The sequence below is a fragment of the Gekko japonicus genome, unplaced genomic scaffold (assembly GCF_001447785.1).
Source record: "Gekko japonicus isolate JY-2015 unplaced genomic scaffold, Gekko_japonicus_V1.1 scaffold1012, whole genome shotgun sequence".
In the NCBI taxonomy this organism is placed as follows: domain Eukaryota; kingdom Metazoa; phylum Chordata; class Lepidosauria; order Squamata; family Gekkonidae; genus Gekko; species Gekko japonicus.
The window spans coordinates 23,701-39,575 of NW_015172587.1; the positions used below are offsets into that span (position 1 = coordinate 23,701).

Genomic DNA, 15,875 nt, shown 5'->3' on the forward strand with positions numbered 1-15,875 from the left:
TCACCTGCAAATGAACAAGCCTCAGCAGACCTCAGTATTGTTAGTAAAGAATTAGAACATGTGTATGAGGAAGAGACTAGTATTGCTACCCAGCTAGATACAAAAAGGACAGCTGAAGTCAGTGGAGTTGGAACTGAGAATTCCAAAGTAAACCTAACTGATCCTGTTAAAGAAAGTCCTGAGAAGCTGCAAAGAGAGTCCATTTTACTGGGAAAAGATGTGGAAGCAAAGGGAAGTAGAGCTGAAATTACAGTGTTAAAGGAAGACATTGCATGGCAGAAGGAGCAAAAAGAAATTGATAATGGAGTAACTGAAACAAATGTTAACACTAACGAAAGAAAAAGGTTTTATCTGAAGTTTTAATTCCTTGCCAGACTACTGAACCTCTTGTAGCAAAAAGGAAGGCAGTTTTGCAGAATTGGGAAGTGTTACCAGAAGCAACATACCAGGAACTACGGCAGCTGACAGAGGTCAAACAGTTTTAGAAGCAAGGAGAAGACACTTTACATGAACTTTGTATTTTCTTAAGAAATGTTACTTACAGACTTGCCATGGACAAACGTTTCAGAGTCTTTGCAAAACCAATTTATGTGCACAAGGTACCAGACTATGTGACAGTTATCAAGCAGCCAATGGATCTGATTTGTAGCAATGCTTTGGAGTATAATTCAGTCAGAGACCCTGAACATTGTCTCATCAAACCTAGAAACGCACGTCTTGTGAACCATTTTCCAGATAGTGGAAACATGTATAATAATATAAACTTTTGCTCTGCCCTTTGGTTGTCTGTTTTTTTTTCTGAATTGAAAAGCCCCAAACTCTTTCCTTTGTAGGAAAGATGCTCTATCCAGGTTGGTCACCCGCCTCTGCACTTTTACCAGCTCTACAATATTCTTTTTCAGTTATGGTGACCAGAACTGAACATAGTATTCCAAATGAAGCCACACCACAGAACTGTAGAAGAAATAGTATGATGTAGTGGTTAGAGTGGTAGTCTTGGATCTAGGAGATCCAGGTTCAAATGCCCACTGTTCCATAGAAGCTCACTGGGTGACCTTTGGCCAGTCACACTTTCTCAGACTAACCTAACCGATAGCATTATTGTGAGGGTAAATGAAAGAAATGAAAGAAAGGTGCGTTGGGTCTCTGTTCTGGAGAAAGTTGGGATATAAATGAAGTAAATGAACAAGTAACTTTCCTGCATTGCTGCAGGAGATTGTAGTTCTGACCAGCTTGACAGAGGCAGTCACGAGACCCCTCCCAAAGAAGACACCCCTGGACCTGAATAATCTAAATAACTACTTCCTGCTGGCCAACATTTCATTCTTGGATGTGGTTGAGCGGGTGGAGGCTATACAGCATCAGGTGACCTTGGTGGATGCAGTTTATCTATGGCCCCGGTCACACGGAAGATTTTGGCCCGGGAGAGGGACGGATCGGGGGCGCAGCAAACGGGCGTGATCTCACCGCAACATCTGGGAAGCGGCGTGCACCCGTCCCCGATCCGTCCCTAAACCCGGAAAAGCCGCTGCAAAAAAGAACCTCCTACAGAGGAGGACTTACCTGAAGCACTGCAGCAAGCTTGGCCGTGGGATCGCTGCCGTGCCCGTCGTCCGGAGCAATCCAGGCTTCCGGCCGAACTGCACACGCACACACATGCGCAGTTCGGCAGCCTCGCTCTCCCTTCAGTAGCTCCCCCCCCGGATGACTTCCGGTACGGCATTGCGACGGGCGGACGCGTGTGCATTTCGCCGCGGCTCTTCGCGGTTCCTAGGAGCCCCCCGGTTCGCCGGGTGGGCTTCTCCTGACCCTCCTGGAGGGAGGGTTGGCAGCAGAGGGCTTGTGGTGGCCCCACTCGGGGGGGTGTCCGCCAGTGCCCTAAAGCAGGACTGCGAAATGGCGGAGGCTTGGTTTTCCACGCCTTCATAGCAACGACCATTCGGACTTTTAATGTGGTGGAATGTTATTTTTGTTTGGAAGACTATTTTCCGTGTCACACTGTGGATACTGGTGAGCATTGTCGATGATATGGATCTCTACCCTCCCTTTTGTGGACTCTCCCCATTGCGGTGAGAAAAACGGCCGGAGAACGTGCATGCAGGGGAAGCAAGTGAGAAGCATGCGGAGGGGGTAAGAGATAACTTATTTGCTGGGAATATTTTTTCGGTGTTTGGCAAGAAGGAGAAAAAGAAGCATTTGTTACAGTTGCGTAACGTCTCATAGCAAATAAAATGGCGGCGGCGTCTATTTGTGATAAAGTAATTACAGAACTTAAATCGGAACTCCAGTCGGAACAGTTTCAGCAAAACCTAAAAGATGAAGTGGGCAAAGCACTTCAGCTGGTTTGGGACAAGGTGTTTAGAATGCCCCAGGATTTATGTGTAGAGGATAAGGATCAGGAAGAACAAATACAAGAGATACAAGCCCAAAATGTCTATCAGGACTGTAAGCAGGCGGAAGAGCAACAAGAAATACAGTCTGAGCTGCAGCAGATGAACAGAAAAGAAAGGACAAAAGAAACGGATTTGACAAAAATCACCTTGGAAAGAGGGAAGACGTTAAAAAGAATAAAAAGAGGACAGATAAAAAGACGTCGGTTTAAACTCTTGTGGAAAGAAAAGGCGCTAGTACAGAGGCGAAAAATAAAGAAAGTTTCAAAGAAGTGTGCAGGTCTCAATCAACTGAATCAGGAAGTTTGCAAACATGAAAGACTCGCTAAGGCGACCATGTTAAAGGAGTATAAAAATCTAAGACATCTGCAAGAAAATAGGGAAAATCAGATTAAAAAGGAGATGCAGTATAAGTTTACCAGACTGAGTAATATGACTTAGGTATGTTTTGCCTTAAGTGAGTACTAAATTCGTGAAAAATATGTAGCAACAAAATAGGATGGAAATATGTGGAAAATATATATGGTTATGGTTATGCTGTTGGGATGGATGTTAATGTGTATATTAGAAATTTCTATTTTGGCCTTAAACAGAGTGTCAAACAAGAAAGCATATCAGTTGTCAGTCAAAAAGATAGTTAGTTATGATAAGCGGAAGTAGGAAAGAGTAGGGCTAGAAACGATGGGATGAAATCTTCAGATGAGGGGGAATGTGTCAGTTTGTGTAATAATATAGATTGTCCTTTAATTCAAACTGAATGGAGAAAAATTGATTTATATATGTAATATAATATAACCAAGATGGGAGCTACTGAGAGAGCAAATTAATCGCAGGAGGTTAGATTGAAGGCTTAGGAAAGTCAGAAACTGAATCCGGATATATAACGAACTGAACTTGAGCAAGACGTTTTCTATTTTTTGTTTTAAAATGATTACTGCATTGATTAGTATCCTGGCATATATTTTCTTTGAATCTAAAATGAATGGATGTAAGAGAGTCAGAAGATTAATTACTAGAGGCTAGGAAATTTAGGATTTGGAGGTTGCTAAGGTGTAATGGTTAACAGGTTAGATTAAAGATAAAAGACTGTATGTAAACCAAACAGGTAATCAATGTGACACGGGAAGAAATAGAGAGGGTAATAGGGTGGGTGGGTGATGGTCTTTTGTATGTGCATCTTTTGTGTATTGTTTTGAGGTGGTGGTTATACATGTTTACTTGTTTGTATCTGTTTGTGTGTTGGTAAAGTGCAGAAAACCAATAAAAATTATTATAATTAAAAAAAATGAAGTTGTTTAAGGCCAAACACACACACACATATACATATACATACTTTGGCCGTGCTTCTCCCCCCCCCCCTGTGTGGCAGGGGCCTTAGAGACCCATTTCGTTTTGGGTTTGGGATGGAAATACCTGGGCCAGGTAGGCCTTTAGAAGTCCTGAATGGTGCCTGGAGAATGTAATGGTATGCATGAGGGCGAATAAACTGAAGCTTAGACCAGGCTACGTTGAGAATACTATTGTTCAATAACAACGCCGCTCAAGAGGACTGAGGAGTCAGCCCGTCCTGGAGGGGATTGCACTCCCCCCAAAGACTAGGCTGCTGCTGGATCCTGACTGCGGATGGAGGCTCAGGTTACCTCCATGATATGTTGCACCTTTTAATCAGCTTCAGCTGGTATTCTAGCTACCACTATTCCTTGAAAAAGTGTGATATGGCTACAGTTATCTGTGCTCTGGTCACACCCAGGTTAGATATACTGCAGTGCACTCTGTATGCATGCCCTTTGAAAACTCTCTGGAAACTTCAAAATGTGCTCCAAAATGTGATGATCAGATTACTGTCATGAGTTGGGATGGATTATCCCTGTGCTGAAAGATTTGTGCTGGCTGTTTCAAGTCACAAATGCTGCTCTCACCTTTAAGACGGCCTCCTTTTGTGCTGACCAGCCTTCCAGTTAAGATCTTCTTCCCAAGCTCTTCTCTCTGTCCCCATCTGCAGAGGTGAGGTGGGTTGCAACCAGAGGCAGGGCTTTCTTAGTAGTGGCACCTTGTCTTAGGACTGCTGTTCCCCTTGAGGTTCACCTGCTGCTTACCTTACTTTCCTTTAGCTGTCAGGTGGCATTTACATTTTCTAATGTATAAATAAAATTACAATATTGGCCATTTTATTTTCAGCCACTTTCCTAATAATTCCTAGCATGGAGTTTGCCACACAATGAGTTGACATTTTCCTGGAGCTGCCCACTAGAATCCCGAGATCTTTTCCCCTCTCAGTTTTCACCAGTTCAGACCACATCAGCATGTTTTAAGATTACGATGCTTTTCTCCAGTGTGCACCATCTTGCACGTATCTTCTTTATTTGCTATGCTGTTGCCTGCTCACCCAGTCTGGAAAGTTCCTCTTGGAGCTCTTCACAATCCACGCTGGTTTTCACCATCCTGGATAATTTGGTATCGTTTGCAAACTTGTCGTTACAGTGCTCACCACCACTGAATACTTTCCTCTGTTGTGAGAACTGTCCATCCCTACTCTTTGCTTCCTACTTAACTAATTGTGCTAAAATGCTACTTTGTTTATTAGGCCTGAAATGTCTGTGTTGACTCCCATTAGTCCTTCTGTCTCAATCACAGGTGTTCACAGCCTTGGCGCTTGTTGGAATGCTCATTCTTCCTCTCAATAATTTCCCCTGGGTGCTGAATGGAATCTTGGAAGCCAAAGTGTCTCTGGATCGAATCCAGCACTTCCTTGAGCTCACCGACCAGGATTTGGATGCTTACTACAGCAGGGGTATGGAAGCCGGAGGAAATGGAGTGGATAGGCAGTTGAGTTGGGTCATGAGAATAGGGACAGAGCTACTTTGGATTCATAAGGATGAACTGTGAGAAGAGCAGTAGGATGCTCTGGGCTTGGTGTAGCTTTTTAAAATGTTGCTTTATGACATTTAATTGAAACTCTTACAATTTCATTGCTGTTTGAATTTTAGTGCTGCCTTTTGTGACTCTTGTTTAATGTTCTATGTTTTTAGTTTGATGTTACATGAAAACTGCCTCAAAGATGCTTTGGAGAGTGTGGCACATAACTATAGCCTAGAAATACTCTTTGGAGAGTGTGGCACATAACTATAGCATAGAAGTCCTGTGTCTGTAGATTTCCACCTTGGCAGTAGGGCCTTCTGTTCACTTTGCCTGGGATGGCAGGCTCTCTGTTCTCCCGTCTTTTACTTGCCATTCTCATCTCTCTCAGCTGTTCTTTCTTGTCCACCTTAGAGAGACAGAGCCACAGGATTACTGTGGGTATTACTCCTAAGTATTTGTCAAGCCTGAGCTTATTGACCTCAGCTGAGGGGAATAGAAGGCGAAGGAAAGGTCATTACTAAGAAATCCGTCTCTGTACTGTAACTGAAGTGTACTAGAGTTCAGTGTCATCTGCATAGCCTGTTTTTGGAGAGTGCTGTTGGATCTTGTCTGCAAGAAGCATGCTGTACCACTCACAAATCCCAAATGCACCTCTTGGCCTTTGGACAGATGAACTGTAGCTATGCCACTTTTCTTTTCCATTGTAGCTGGCCCCTCTGACCCATGCTCTACCCTGGAAATGCACCAGTCCACCTTTTCATGGTCACCACCGAGCAAGGATGGTGCTGAACAACATGGGCCTAGAGGAAGCTTGCAACTCTTTATTGAGGATCTTACGGTGGCGAAGGTGAGCAAGGAAGCACACCAGTGTGGGGGAAAGCATTAACCAAGTCACTTCATGTAAAAAGTTGTGAGGAGACAAAGATTCTGAATTAACAGTACAGCTCAGGATTCGACAGTGAAAGTTCTGTTGCTTCTTTCATTCTGCAGGGCAAGCTGGTGGGAGTTGTTGGGAAGGTTGGATGTGGGAAGAGTACTTTGCTTGCAGCTATCACTGGAGAACTCAGCAGGTAAATAATACCTCCTCTCTTCCATGATTCCATTGGCTAGATTTTAGGCTTAATTTGAATTAGGACTCACCAGATCTCTTTCCTGGAACCTATTTTTATTGCTGGAGCTAAGCCCTAGAAATATGTATTAAAGAAGAACAGAGAGCCAGTCTTGTATAGTGGTTTCCGTTTTGGACTAGGGCCAAAAAGACCTGGGTTCAAATTCAGATTGCCAACAGCCAAGAGAAAAAATGTCCTGTCACTTTAATAAAGGCTTACTTTGTAGAAATAGGCAGGTGAAGCTTTTTCTATCATGGAGGTTGAACAACATCTCCTGGTCAATAACATCCCATTGAGCGTCTATTTACAGGGGCACTTTTTTCCTCCAGGTTTTTGGCAACTCTGCTTCAAATCTCTACTTAGCCACAATGTGCACTGGATGACTCTGGGCCAGTGACTTTCTCTCAGCTTAACTCACTTCACAGAGTTATTGTGAAGATAAAATGGAGGAGCATGTAAGCCTCCCTGAGCTCTTTGGAGGATGAGTGAGAAAAATGTGATAGGTGGATCCAGCTGTCATTCAAGGAGCCTTCCTCCAGTCGTCAGCTTACATCACTAAAGTGGGAGGAAGAAGGATCCTGAGAGTGGAGGGAGACTTCCAACTTTGTTCAGAGGAGTGGTGGGATAGAGGCAGGGTCCACTCCAGTGCTTCCAAGCACATGCAGAATATTCTTTTTCTCCACATTGGTGAGGTTTAAGGACATGGATTCTTGGTCAGACAGCATGACTTGGGGCATGGAAATGTTTAAGGACATGGATTCTTGGTCAGACATGGATTCTTGGTCAGATTCTTGGGGCATGGAAGTTCAGCACCAGCCTTTGTAGAAATTCAGTACTGTTTAGGTTTGTTTTCCAAAGCACCCTCTAACTAAACAAATTCACTTTTTTTGTGTGTGTCCTCCTCCTGATGCTTGTCTACTGGATTCTTGCAGTCAAGGCGAGCTGGTCTATATTGGGGATCTGGAAAGAGGATTTGGCTTAGCCACACAGGAGCCCTGGATCCAGTTTACTAGCATCCGTGAAAACATTCTCTTTGGGAAAGAATATGATGCCAGATTTTACCAGGAAGTAGTGGAAGCCTGTGCTCTGTCTGATGACTTGAATGTAAGAGAACTACAATGAATAAAATTATTTTCAGTGAATCCATGCAGTGTAGGTGAGGAGGACCGCTCCTGACTGTAGGAGGATGGGCACAAGAACACTTGAAGCGGCCTTAAACTGAGTCAGATTGTTGGTCACTCAAGGCCAGTATGGTCTACTCTGAGTGGGAACAGCTCTCAAGAGTACCAGGTTGAGTTTTTCATATAATCTGCTTATCTGATCCCTTTAACTGCAGATGCCAGGATTGAACCTGGGACCTTCTGTGTGCAAAGCATTGTGTGCTACGACTAAGCCACAGCCCCTTTCTGCAGGGTACGGTAAACATAGTATATAATCAAGGAAGAGTGCATCTTCTACAGTTAGAAGTGGTCCTCACCCACCTTGTATGGATTGATGGGGGGGGTCATGATTTTTGAGAGAGAGACACCAGTTTTGTGGTGTGTGTTGGCTTGGTCTAATGTTCCTTCTGATTTATGACTGAAGCTTGAACAGAGCTGGGGGGGAAAGAAAACCCTTTTTGATTCAAGCTTATAGCATCATCTAATGAGAAGTGGCCACCTCACATTCCATGCCTAAGCACTGTGATAGTAAAAGTGCGTCCAAGTGGCACACAGTGGGGTGTTGTCTGTTTCCCTCTCTTTCATGGATTTGGAAGAAGAATCCAAAACTAGTACATGGCCTGATTCTTAGCATTGCTGGATAATGCTTAATCGCTTTGGGCTCTTTGCAGACATTTATCGGTGTCCATGGTGTTACAGCTGTGGATCACTTGGGAGCAGTGTTCCCTCTAAGCTGAGTTAGTGTGTGCTAGCTCACAGTTGTTTAGCCTCCAGTTCACACATTTTCGTCTCAGCTCGGGAAGGATGGCTCCAGAGCAAACTAATCTATGCAACAGCCAAATCGCTCGCTCATAACTTTAATGCCAGTTGCTCACAAAGTAGAATCTTTTGCTCACAAGACTCCACAGCTTAGAGGGAGCATTGCTTGGGAGTCCTGGTTCCTACTTTCCCATCTCTTGTTGTTCTGGATAGGGTGCACTGTGTACAAAAATGTTCCTATTAAGAAGATATAGGACAGAATGAAATGCTGTTGCGTTCATTTATTTATTTTGTCTGTTTAACTTTTAGATCTTACCTGCAGGTGATCAGACAGAGGTAGGTGAGAATGGAGTGACCCTCAGCGGAGGACAGAAAGCTCGAATTGCACTTGCCAGAGCTGTGTACCAGGTAAATAAAGAACTGGATGGGCAGGAGAAGAGGACAAAAGAATGGAATGAAACTGAGGGAACATAAAGATCTCCTCCAAGGGTCTTCCTGAACTATCAGTGGGTTCTGCTCTTGAGAATAATTAGAACTGGAAGAAAAAGGGATGTTTTCTGTTGATTTCTTACCATCCTTTGCAATACTGGTTTCATCTGTGTAATTGTTTTCTTTAGGAAAAGGACATATACCTTCTTGATGACCCACTGGCAGCTGTTGATGCAGATGTAGCCAATCACCTTATGCAAAAGTGCATTCTAGGAATTCTTAGAAACAAGACTAGGATTCTTTGCACTCACAGAACGGAGTTTTTAGAAAATGCTGATATTGTATTGCTGATGGACAGCGGGCGCATACTCAAGACAGGTACAGCCTGGTGCCTTCTGTTGCTTTTGTTCCCCCCACACACACACACACACCGCCGTCTGGTTTGGGTTCTAGCTTTCCACCTTAGAGTGGGAATTACTCACAGGGTGAAGCAGATGGCTGTTTTCATATCAAGTAAGTCGTATTTTACGTGGTGTACTGAGAAGTTAGAGCAGCCTAGGAATGAGTCATGCTGAGTAGCCTCTGCAGTGCCGTGAACCTCTTCACTGTGGTTATTTCATGGTTTTGAAGAAGTTATGATAAATCAACTGCAGTGGATCAATTCTTTTTCATAGATTTGTTTTCTTATTAGTATCGTTTTTTATCGGTGCCACTTTTGGGGCCTGTTGGCTTTGAGGTCAGATATAAATACAATATGTTAAGAAGTTCAGGTGGAAACTTAGAAAATAAGGTTTAAAGCAATCAGATTGAATCGGGGAGTAGTGTGTAAGGGACAGGGGAGGAATAAGAATGATGCAGGTAAACAAACCAATGCTATGCTGGGGATTATTAGGAAGGTTATTGTAAACAGATCAGCCAATATCATAATGCCCCTATATAAATAAATGGTGCAACCTCATATGGAATACTGTGTGCAATTCTGGTCACCACACCTTAAAAAGGATATTATAGCTTTGGAAAAAGTGCAGAAAAGGGCAACTCGAATGATAAAAGGGTTGGAACACTTTCCCTATGAGGAAAGGTTAAAGCACTTAGGGCTCTTTAGCTTGGAGAAAAGACGACTGAGGGGTGACATGATCGAGGTTTATAAGATTATGCATGGGAAAGAGCAGGTAAAGAAAGAGGTACTTTTCTCCCTTTCTCACAATACAAGAACCCGTGGGCACTCCATGAAATTGCTGAGCGGTCGGGTTAGAACGGATAAAAGGAAGTACTTATTCACCCAAAGAGTGATTAACACATGGAATTCACTGCCACAGGAAGTGGTGGGTGCTACAAGCATGGACAGCTTCAAAAGGGAATTCACTGGTGGACCTCCTGATGGCACTGGTATTTCTGGCCACTGTGTGATACAGAGTGTTGGACTGGATGGGCCTTTGGCCTGATCCAACATTGGCATCTCTTATGTTCTTACGTTCTTAACCAGGTTACAGAGAAGAAAATTTCTCTATGGATAAAGCAGGGGAGGATTCCAAATAGATATTCATGGAGTGAGAATGGGCAAGTGTTGGACAAAATTTTACAAGTCTGGAACTATACAGAGAAATAATGCCACTGAGCTGGATCCATACTTTGGTTTCCTTTAACAGAGGGACTTCTGTCAATGGATCAGAATGTTTCTGCCTTCCCTCTCCTACTGTGGCCCACTGAGCTCCCCAGAAGCATCATTTGGGGAGATCAACAGGCTGTATTGGAAGGAGGAGGCAGAAAAGTTATGTCTTCCATTAACAAAAAATTTAGTTTTAATCCAGCCCAGAATCTTGAGCCTCAGGTAGGTGATATAGTGCTGCAGCTGACATATTTTCTAATAGCGTCTGTAAAACATAAAGTTATGCTCTTATTTTTTCTAGGAACCCCAGCCGAGGTTCTGCCACTGGTGGAAGCTGCTCCTAAACTTATGGAGACAGACAAGAGAAAGAAAGACAAAAGTCAGTATCTTTGTACCTTCAGAAGTGCATTGGTATGACCAGAGCTCTTTTTGTAGAAAAAGCCCAGCAGGAACTCATTAGCATAATAGGCCACACCCACCAGCAGAAACTCAGCACATTAGGCCACACCCCTGACAGCACAGCTCATTAGCATAATAGGCCATACCCCCGTGCCTTCCCTTGGCTTGCCTGGACACCGCATGGCTCCAGGGAGCCCAGGCAAGCCAGCCCTTGGACAGGCCAGGGAAGGCACAGGGAGGAATTTAAATGCCTCCCCGATCCTTCCAGGGCCTCCCTTGGCCCACCCGCCTTGGAGTTGCTGGGGGGCGTCGCTCTCCAGGCCTTCCCTCTGTAGCCAGGCACGCAGAGGTTTTGGCTGTAGTGGGCGTGGCCACCTCTGAAGCCAGCCGGAACACCGTTCCTGTGCTTTCCTGCCCAAAAATAGCCCTGGGTATGACTGAATGAGATCAAGGACAGCTGGGCAAAATTCTGGAGAGATGTGGACTCCAGCACTGGGGAATGCCCAACCTCCAAAGAATTGTGCATGTGCTAAGGGCCGTCAAGTCACATCCAGCGTATGGTGACCACGTGAATTAATGTCTTCCAAAACATTCTATCATTAACGGCCATTCTTAGGTCTTGCAAACGGAGGGCTGTCCAGGCTTCCTTTATGGAGTCATGTTGGGTCTTCCTCTTTTCCTACCACCTTCAACCTTTCCTAGAATTACTGTCTTTTCCAGTGACTCTTGTCTTCTTATAATGAGACCACAGTACGATAGCCTCAATGTAGTCATTTTAGCTTCTAGGGAGAGTTCAGGCTTGATTTGATCTTGAACTCATTTATTTGTCTTTTTGGCGGTTCACTATATCCGGAAAACTCTCCTCGAACACCACATTTCGAAGGAATCTACTTTCTTCCTGTCAACTTTCTTCATTGTCTAACTTTCACACCCATGCCTAATAATGGGGAATACTATGTCATGAATTAACTTGACACGTCCTTACACTTCAGAATCTTTTCTGGCTCCTTCATGGCTGCCCTCCCCAGTCTCAATCTCCTTCTGATTTCTTGGGGTCCAGTCTCCCTTTTGGTTGACAATGGAGCCAAGGAATAGAAAACCTCAAACAATTTCAGTTTCTTCATTGATAACCTTAAAGTTGTGAAATTCCTCAGTAGACACTACTTCTGTCTTCTTGATGTTCAGCTGTGGCACTTTCAGCTTTAACCTTTATCAGCAGTCATTTCAGGTCTTCACTTCTGCCAGTAATGTGGTGTCATCTGCATATCTCAAATTATTTTCACTCCACCTTCATTTAAATCTAATCCAGTTTTCCTTATGATACGTTACATATACAGAATAAAGAGACGGAGAGATAAAATGCATCCTTGTCTGACACCTTTGCCAATTGGAAACCATTCTGTCTCTCCATATTCCTCTTTGTCCAGAGTATAGTTTGAGCATTAAAGCAATCAGATGCTGTGGCACACCCATTTCTTTTAAAACCAACCATAGCTTTTTTGTGGTCCACACAATTAAACGCTTTGCTGTAATGTATGAAATACAAGCTGATTTTCTTCTGAAATTCCCTTGTATGCTTCAACAACCAACATAAATTTCCTGCTTCATTTCATGCCCCTAGCCCAAATCTTCCAAAAGTATTTAATTCTGCTTTGTTTCCTACTTTTTTGTTCCAGTTACTTATGATTATCAGCACATCTTATTTAGGCGTGTGATCAATTTCTTCCTGGACACTTGCATAAAAGCTTTCCATTTCTTCCTCATCAGCATCTGTAATTGGGGCATAAACTTGAATAGGCTTTCCATGAAGTCTGATTGATATTATTTGGTCAGACTTTGCATTATAGCCCTGATTGCCTGTGCTGCATCTTGCCTGGCTATTAAAGCAACTCCGTTTCTTTTGAATTTGTCATTTCCCAAGTAAAATACTTTGTAATTTTCTGACTGAAAAAGTCTGATCCAGTCCACTTTAGTTCGCTCACTCCCGGGATTGCGGTGTTTAAATATTCCATTTCTTTATGATTTCAAGCTTACCTTGATTCATACTTCTCATGCTCCATGTTCCTATTACGTGTGTCGAACAGCTTTGGACTTTCCTTTTGCATCCATTCACGTCAACAACTGAGCATCCTTTTGGCTTTAGGTCCAGTTGTGTCATTTAATCCAATTGCATCACTGAGAACAGTGCTAGTCATAGCTGTCCTCAGCAGTTCCCCATAGCTCATTGCCAAAAGAGCAGATTCATAAAATGAAGGGGTGACATTGCTAGGAGGAAGGGTAGGTCTTTATCACTCTTTTCCCTTTTTAATTTGACTAAATCACAAAATGGCAGAGTGTTGCAGAGCAAAGTGGGTGCATGGGCTCTGTTACTGGACAGCAGTGATGTCATCAGTATGACCAGTATAGGCCCCTGATATCATGACAGATGCATTCAGTAAACATTGAATAGTATAATCCATGTGCTGCCAGTGGGAGGGAAATACATTTTTCCAGCAGCAAAATGTTACGACTTGAATACTGGTGAAAACTCCATAAACCTGCAACAGAAGTACAACTTTGGCAACATATGCCTGGATTTGCAATATAATGGTACAGATAATGGCACTAAAAAGCTCGTCTAGAATGGTCTGTGATTACTAGCAACTAAATTAGAAGTAGATAGTTGATACTTTGTGTTCTTACAGGAAGGCAAGTTATATTCCTTTAAGCAGGAGGCACTGGGGAACGTTCTGGGGGGAAGGAATGGTGTCTGGATGTATACATACAGATTTGTGTACTTCTTCGATGACTTGTTTGGTGTCTTTGTTAAGGGATGTCCTTGGCTTGGGCTGTATTATAAAATAAAGGAGAGGCACTGCACAGATTCTAAAGGAGCTCTGCTTGCATCCTGTGACCTGTAGTTCTGTTTCTCTTTTCAAAGTTCCTACAGAACACATCCAGGAGGAGGACGTAGAGCCTGAAGAAGAGCAACCAAGCTGCTTTCTCAAGCAGGAAGAAGAGAAGAAAGAAGGGGCAGTGGCCTTCCTTGTCTACAGAGCATATTGGCTGGCTGTGGGCAGCTGCCTAGCATTGTGTGTCCTCCTCTCTCTGCTGCTGATGCAAGGTAAACACTAGTTATTGCTTTCATGGGCTAGAGACTTTTCAAGTCAGCAACAAATTGTCCTAGTAGACTGAAATGCTCCCTCATTGGTTCTGAATCTGATAATTAAATGGACACAAGACTGACATGAAAAAATAGTAACCTTCAGAAACCACTGGCAGAATGTTTCAGTCTACCGGGGTACTACTGATTTAAGTCAGCATTCTTCAAGACTGGATCTTCAAAAGGGAGAAGCTACTGAATTAGATTTTTTAAAGGTTTAATTGTATTAATCGTGGCTTAAAGAGCCAAAACCTTTCTTGGCTGCTACAGGCGTTATTCATTTGCTTTATATAATTAGGGAGACTAAGAGCATAATCCTAAAAACACTTTCCTGGGAGTAAGCCCCACTGAATAGACTGGAGTAGAATTTGGAGTAGACCCACTTAGGATTACTATATGTTATCAGTTACAGCTACACTGTGCTCATTTTGTATAATTTTGCACAGAAATATCACAAGCCTTTCAAAGGCTTTTTGCAATTTTTTTCTGTACGTATACATGGCATACGATATTTAATAGCAAGGGGCTGGCCCCTGTCTAGATAACCAGATCTGCATAATGGGGCCAGCCACACCACAAACCCAGCTCGGAAGGAAAACTCGATTTACAGAGAAATGCTAATTTAGGGGTGAACAATCCAAAAGCTATACCTGAGAGATGGCACAAACTGACAAATACCAGGCAATGTTTTGGCTTACCCTAGCAACCCAAAATGCACTATGGAAACTGGTGTTGACTGGGACAAGGAGGAAGCGAATCACAGCTAGTAAGAGCTGACAGCGGCGGCGGGGGGGGGCTTCTCAGTTGGGGCTTCTCAGCACACTCAACTTACTCTTGATTTTCTTTGCAGTTGATCCACCAGCATTGGAATCAGTTTGAGCATGGCTCTTCCACATATCTCCCCCCCCTCCCCCCCTTTGTTGTTTCTGTTTATAAGTTAATTGTATACGTTTATGATATTCTATACCTATGGTTTATTTCCATCTTTGTAAACTGCTGAGAAAACCCTTTGAACTTGAAAGACATGTTAAATGTTTTAACTCAAAGAAATAAAATATGAAATCAACTTCTTTCTAAGATTCTGAGTTAGCAGCAGTTTTTTAAAGCAAGATCTTAACCATCCATGCAGCAGAAGAACATGAACATTGTTATTTTTTCTTATGAATGCAGAAAATGGACGGTAGAGGTAGGGTTGCCATTCCCCGAATGGGGGCAGGGGTTTACCTGCTTTTGGGGTCCCCAATCTGCCGCCCCCAAGCCAGCCAGCTGGGGGAACCCTGCCCCCAAAGAACCCCATCTGCACCAATGTGCCTCATGCAATGACATCACCCAGAGGTGACGTCATCATGCAGGACATATTGTGTGTGTGGGGGACATTCTGTTGTTTGAGGAAAAAACTCTATGGTTACCATAGAGTTTTTCCTCAAACAATAGAGCATCCACTGCAACGTGCCCTGCGCAATTATGCCAATTCGCATGTGTGGCGAAAAGTGTGCATAATGTAAGGTGGCGCAAGTAGCAGGCACTTCCCTTAGATCCCTGACTATGTCTCCCTGCCCTTATAAATCATTTATGCTCTCGCAGTCCTTTTTATGGCTCCTGACGTATTTTATTCAAACAAAAACAAGTTTGTTGACTATACATTATATGAAACTAGATATATTTATGTATGTGTGTGCCTACCTACTGCCAGGGTTTGGGTTTCTAAGCTCAGGATTCTGGACTCCATCTGAAGGTGCTGCCTCTTAAAGGCCATTCAGGCTTTCTTCTGTGATTATCAAATAGGTGGGTTTACTCAGAATCTCCAAGGCATTGTGAATTTTGGGAATGTTGTCAAGTTTACAATGCCATCTGGATCCTTTATTGCTCTTTTTTTTAGAGGGACGACTGATGTTGCCTGATTCTGGCTGCTCCAGGAATTGCGGCTCTATAGATGGACTGGGGTCTTTATGATGCCACTGGAGCATTTCTTATGATATTCCAAAACCTTTTTGAGTAATTTTGGAAGAAATTGCTTCC

General features: G+C 43.3%; 1 protein-coding gene across 1 annotated transcript in view; it reads left to right on the top strand.

The window, feature by feature from the left end:
* The window catches only part of ABCC10 (ATP binding cassette subfamily C member 10), a 41,897-nt gene that overhangs the window by 12,451 nt on the left and 13,571 nt on the right, over nt 1–15,875 (top strand). Inside the window, exons 7-14 of the mRNA XM_015421481.1 lie at nt 5,025–5,181; nt 5,957–6,096; nt 6,240–6,319; nt 7,291–7,462; nt 8,587–8,685; nt 8,895–9,084; nt 10,617–10,694; nt 13,635–13,817. Coding sequence (XP_015276967.1) covers nt 5,025–5,181; nt 5,957–6,096; nt 6,240–6,319; nt 7,291–7,462; nt 8,587–8,685; nt 8,895–9,084; nt 10,617–10,694; nt 13,635–13,817 — 1,099 coding nt within the window. The remainder of the gene's footprint in view (nt 1–5,024; nt 5,182–5,956; nt 6,097–6,239; nt 6,320–7,290; nt 7,463–8,586; nt 8,686–8,894; nt 9,085–10,616; nt 10,695–13,634; nt 13,818–15,875) is intronic.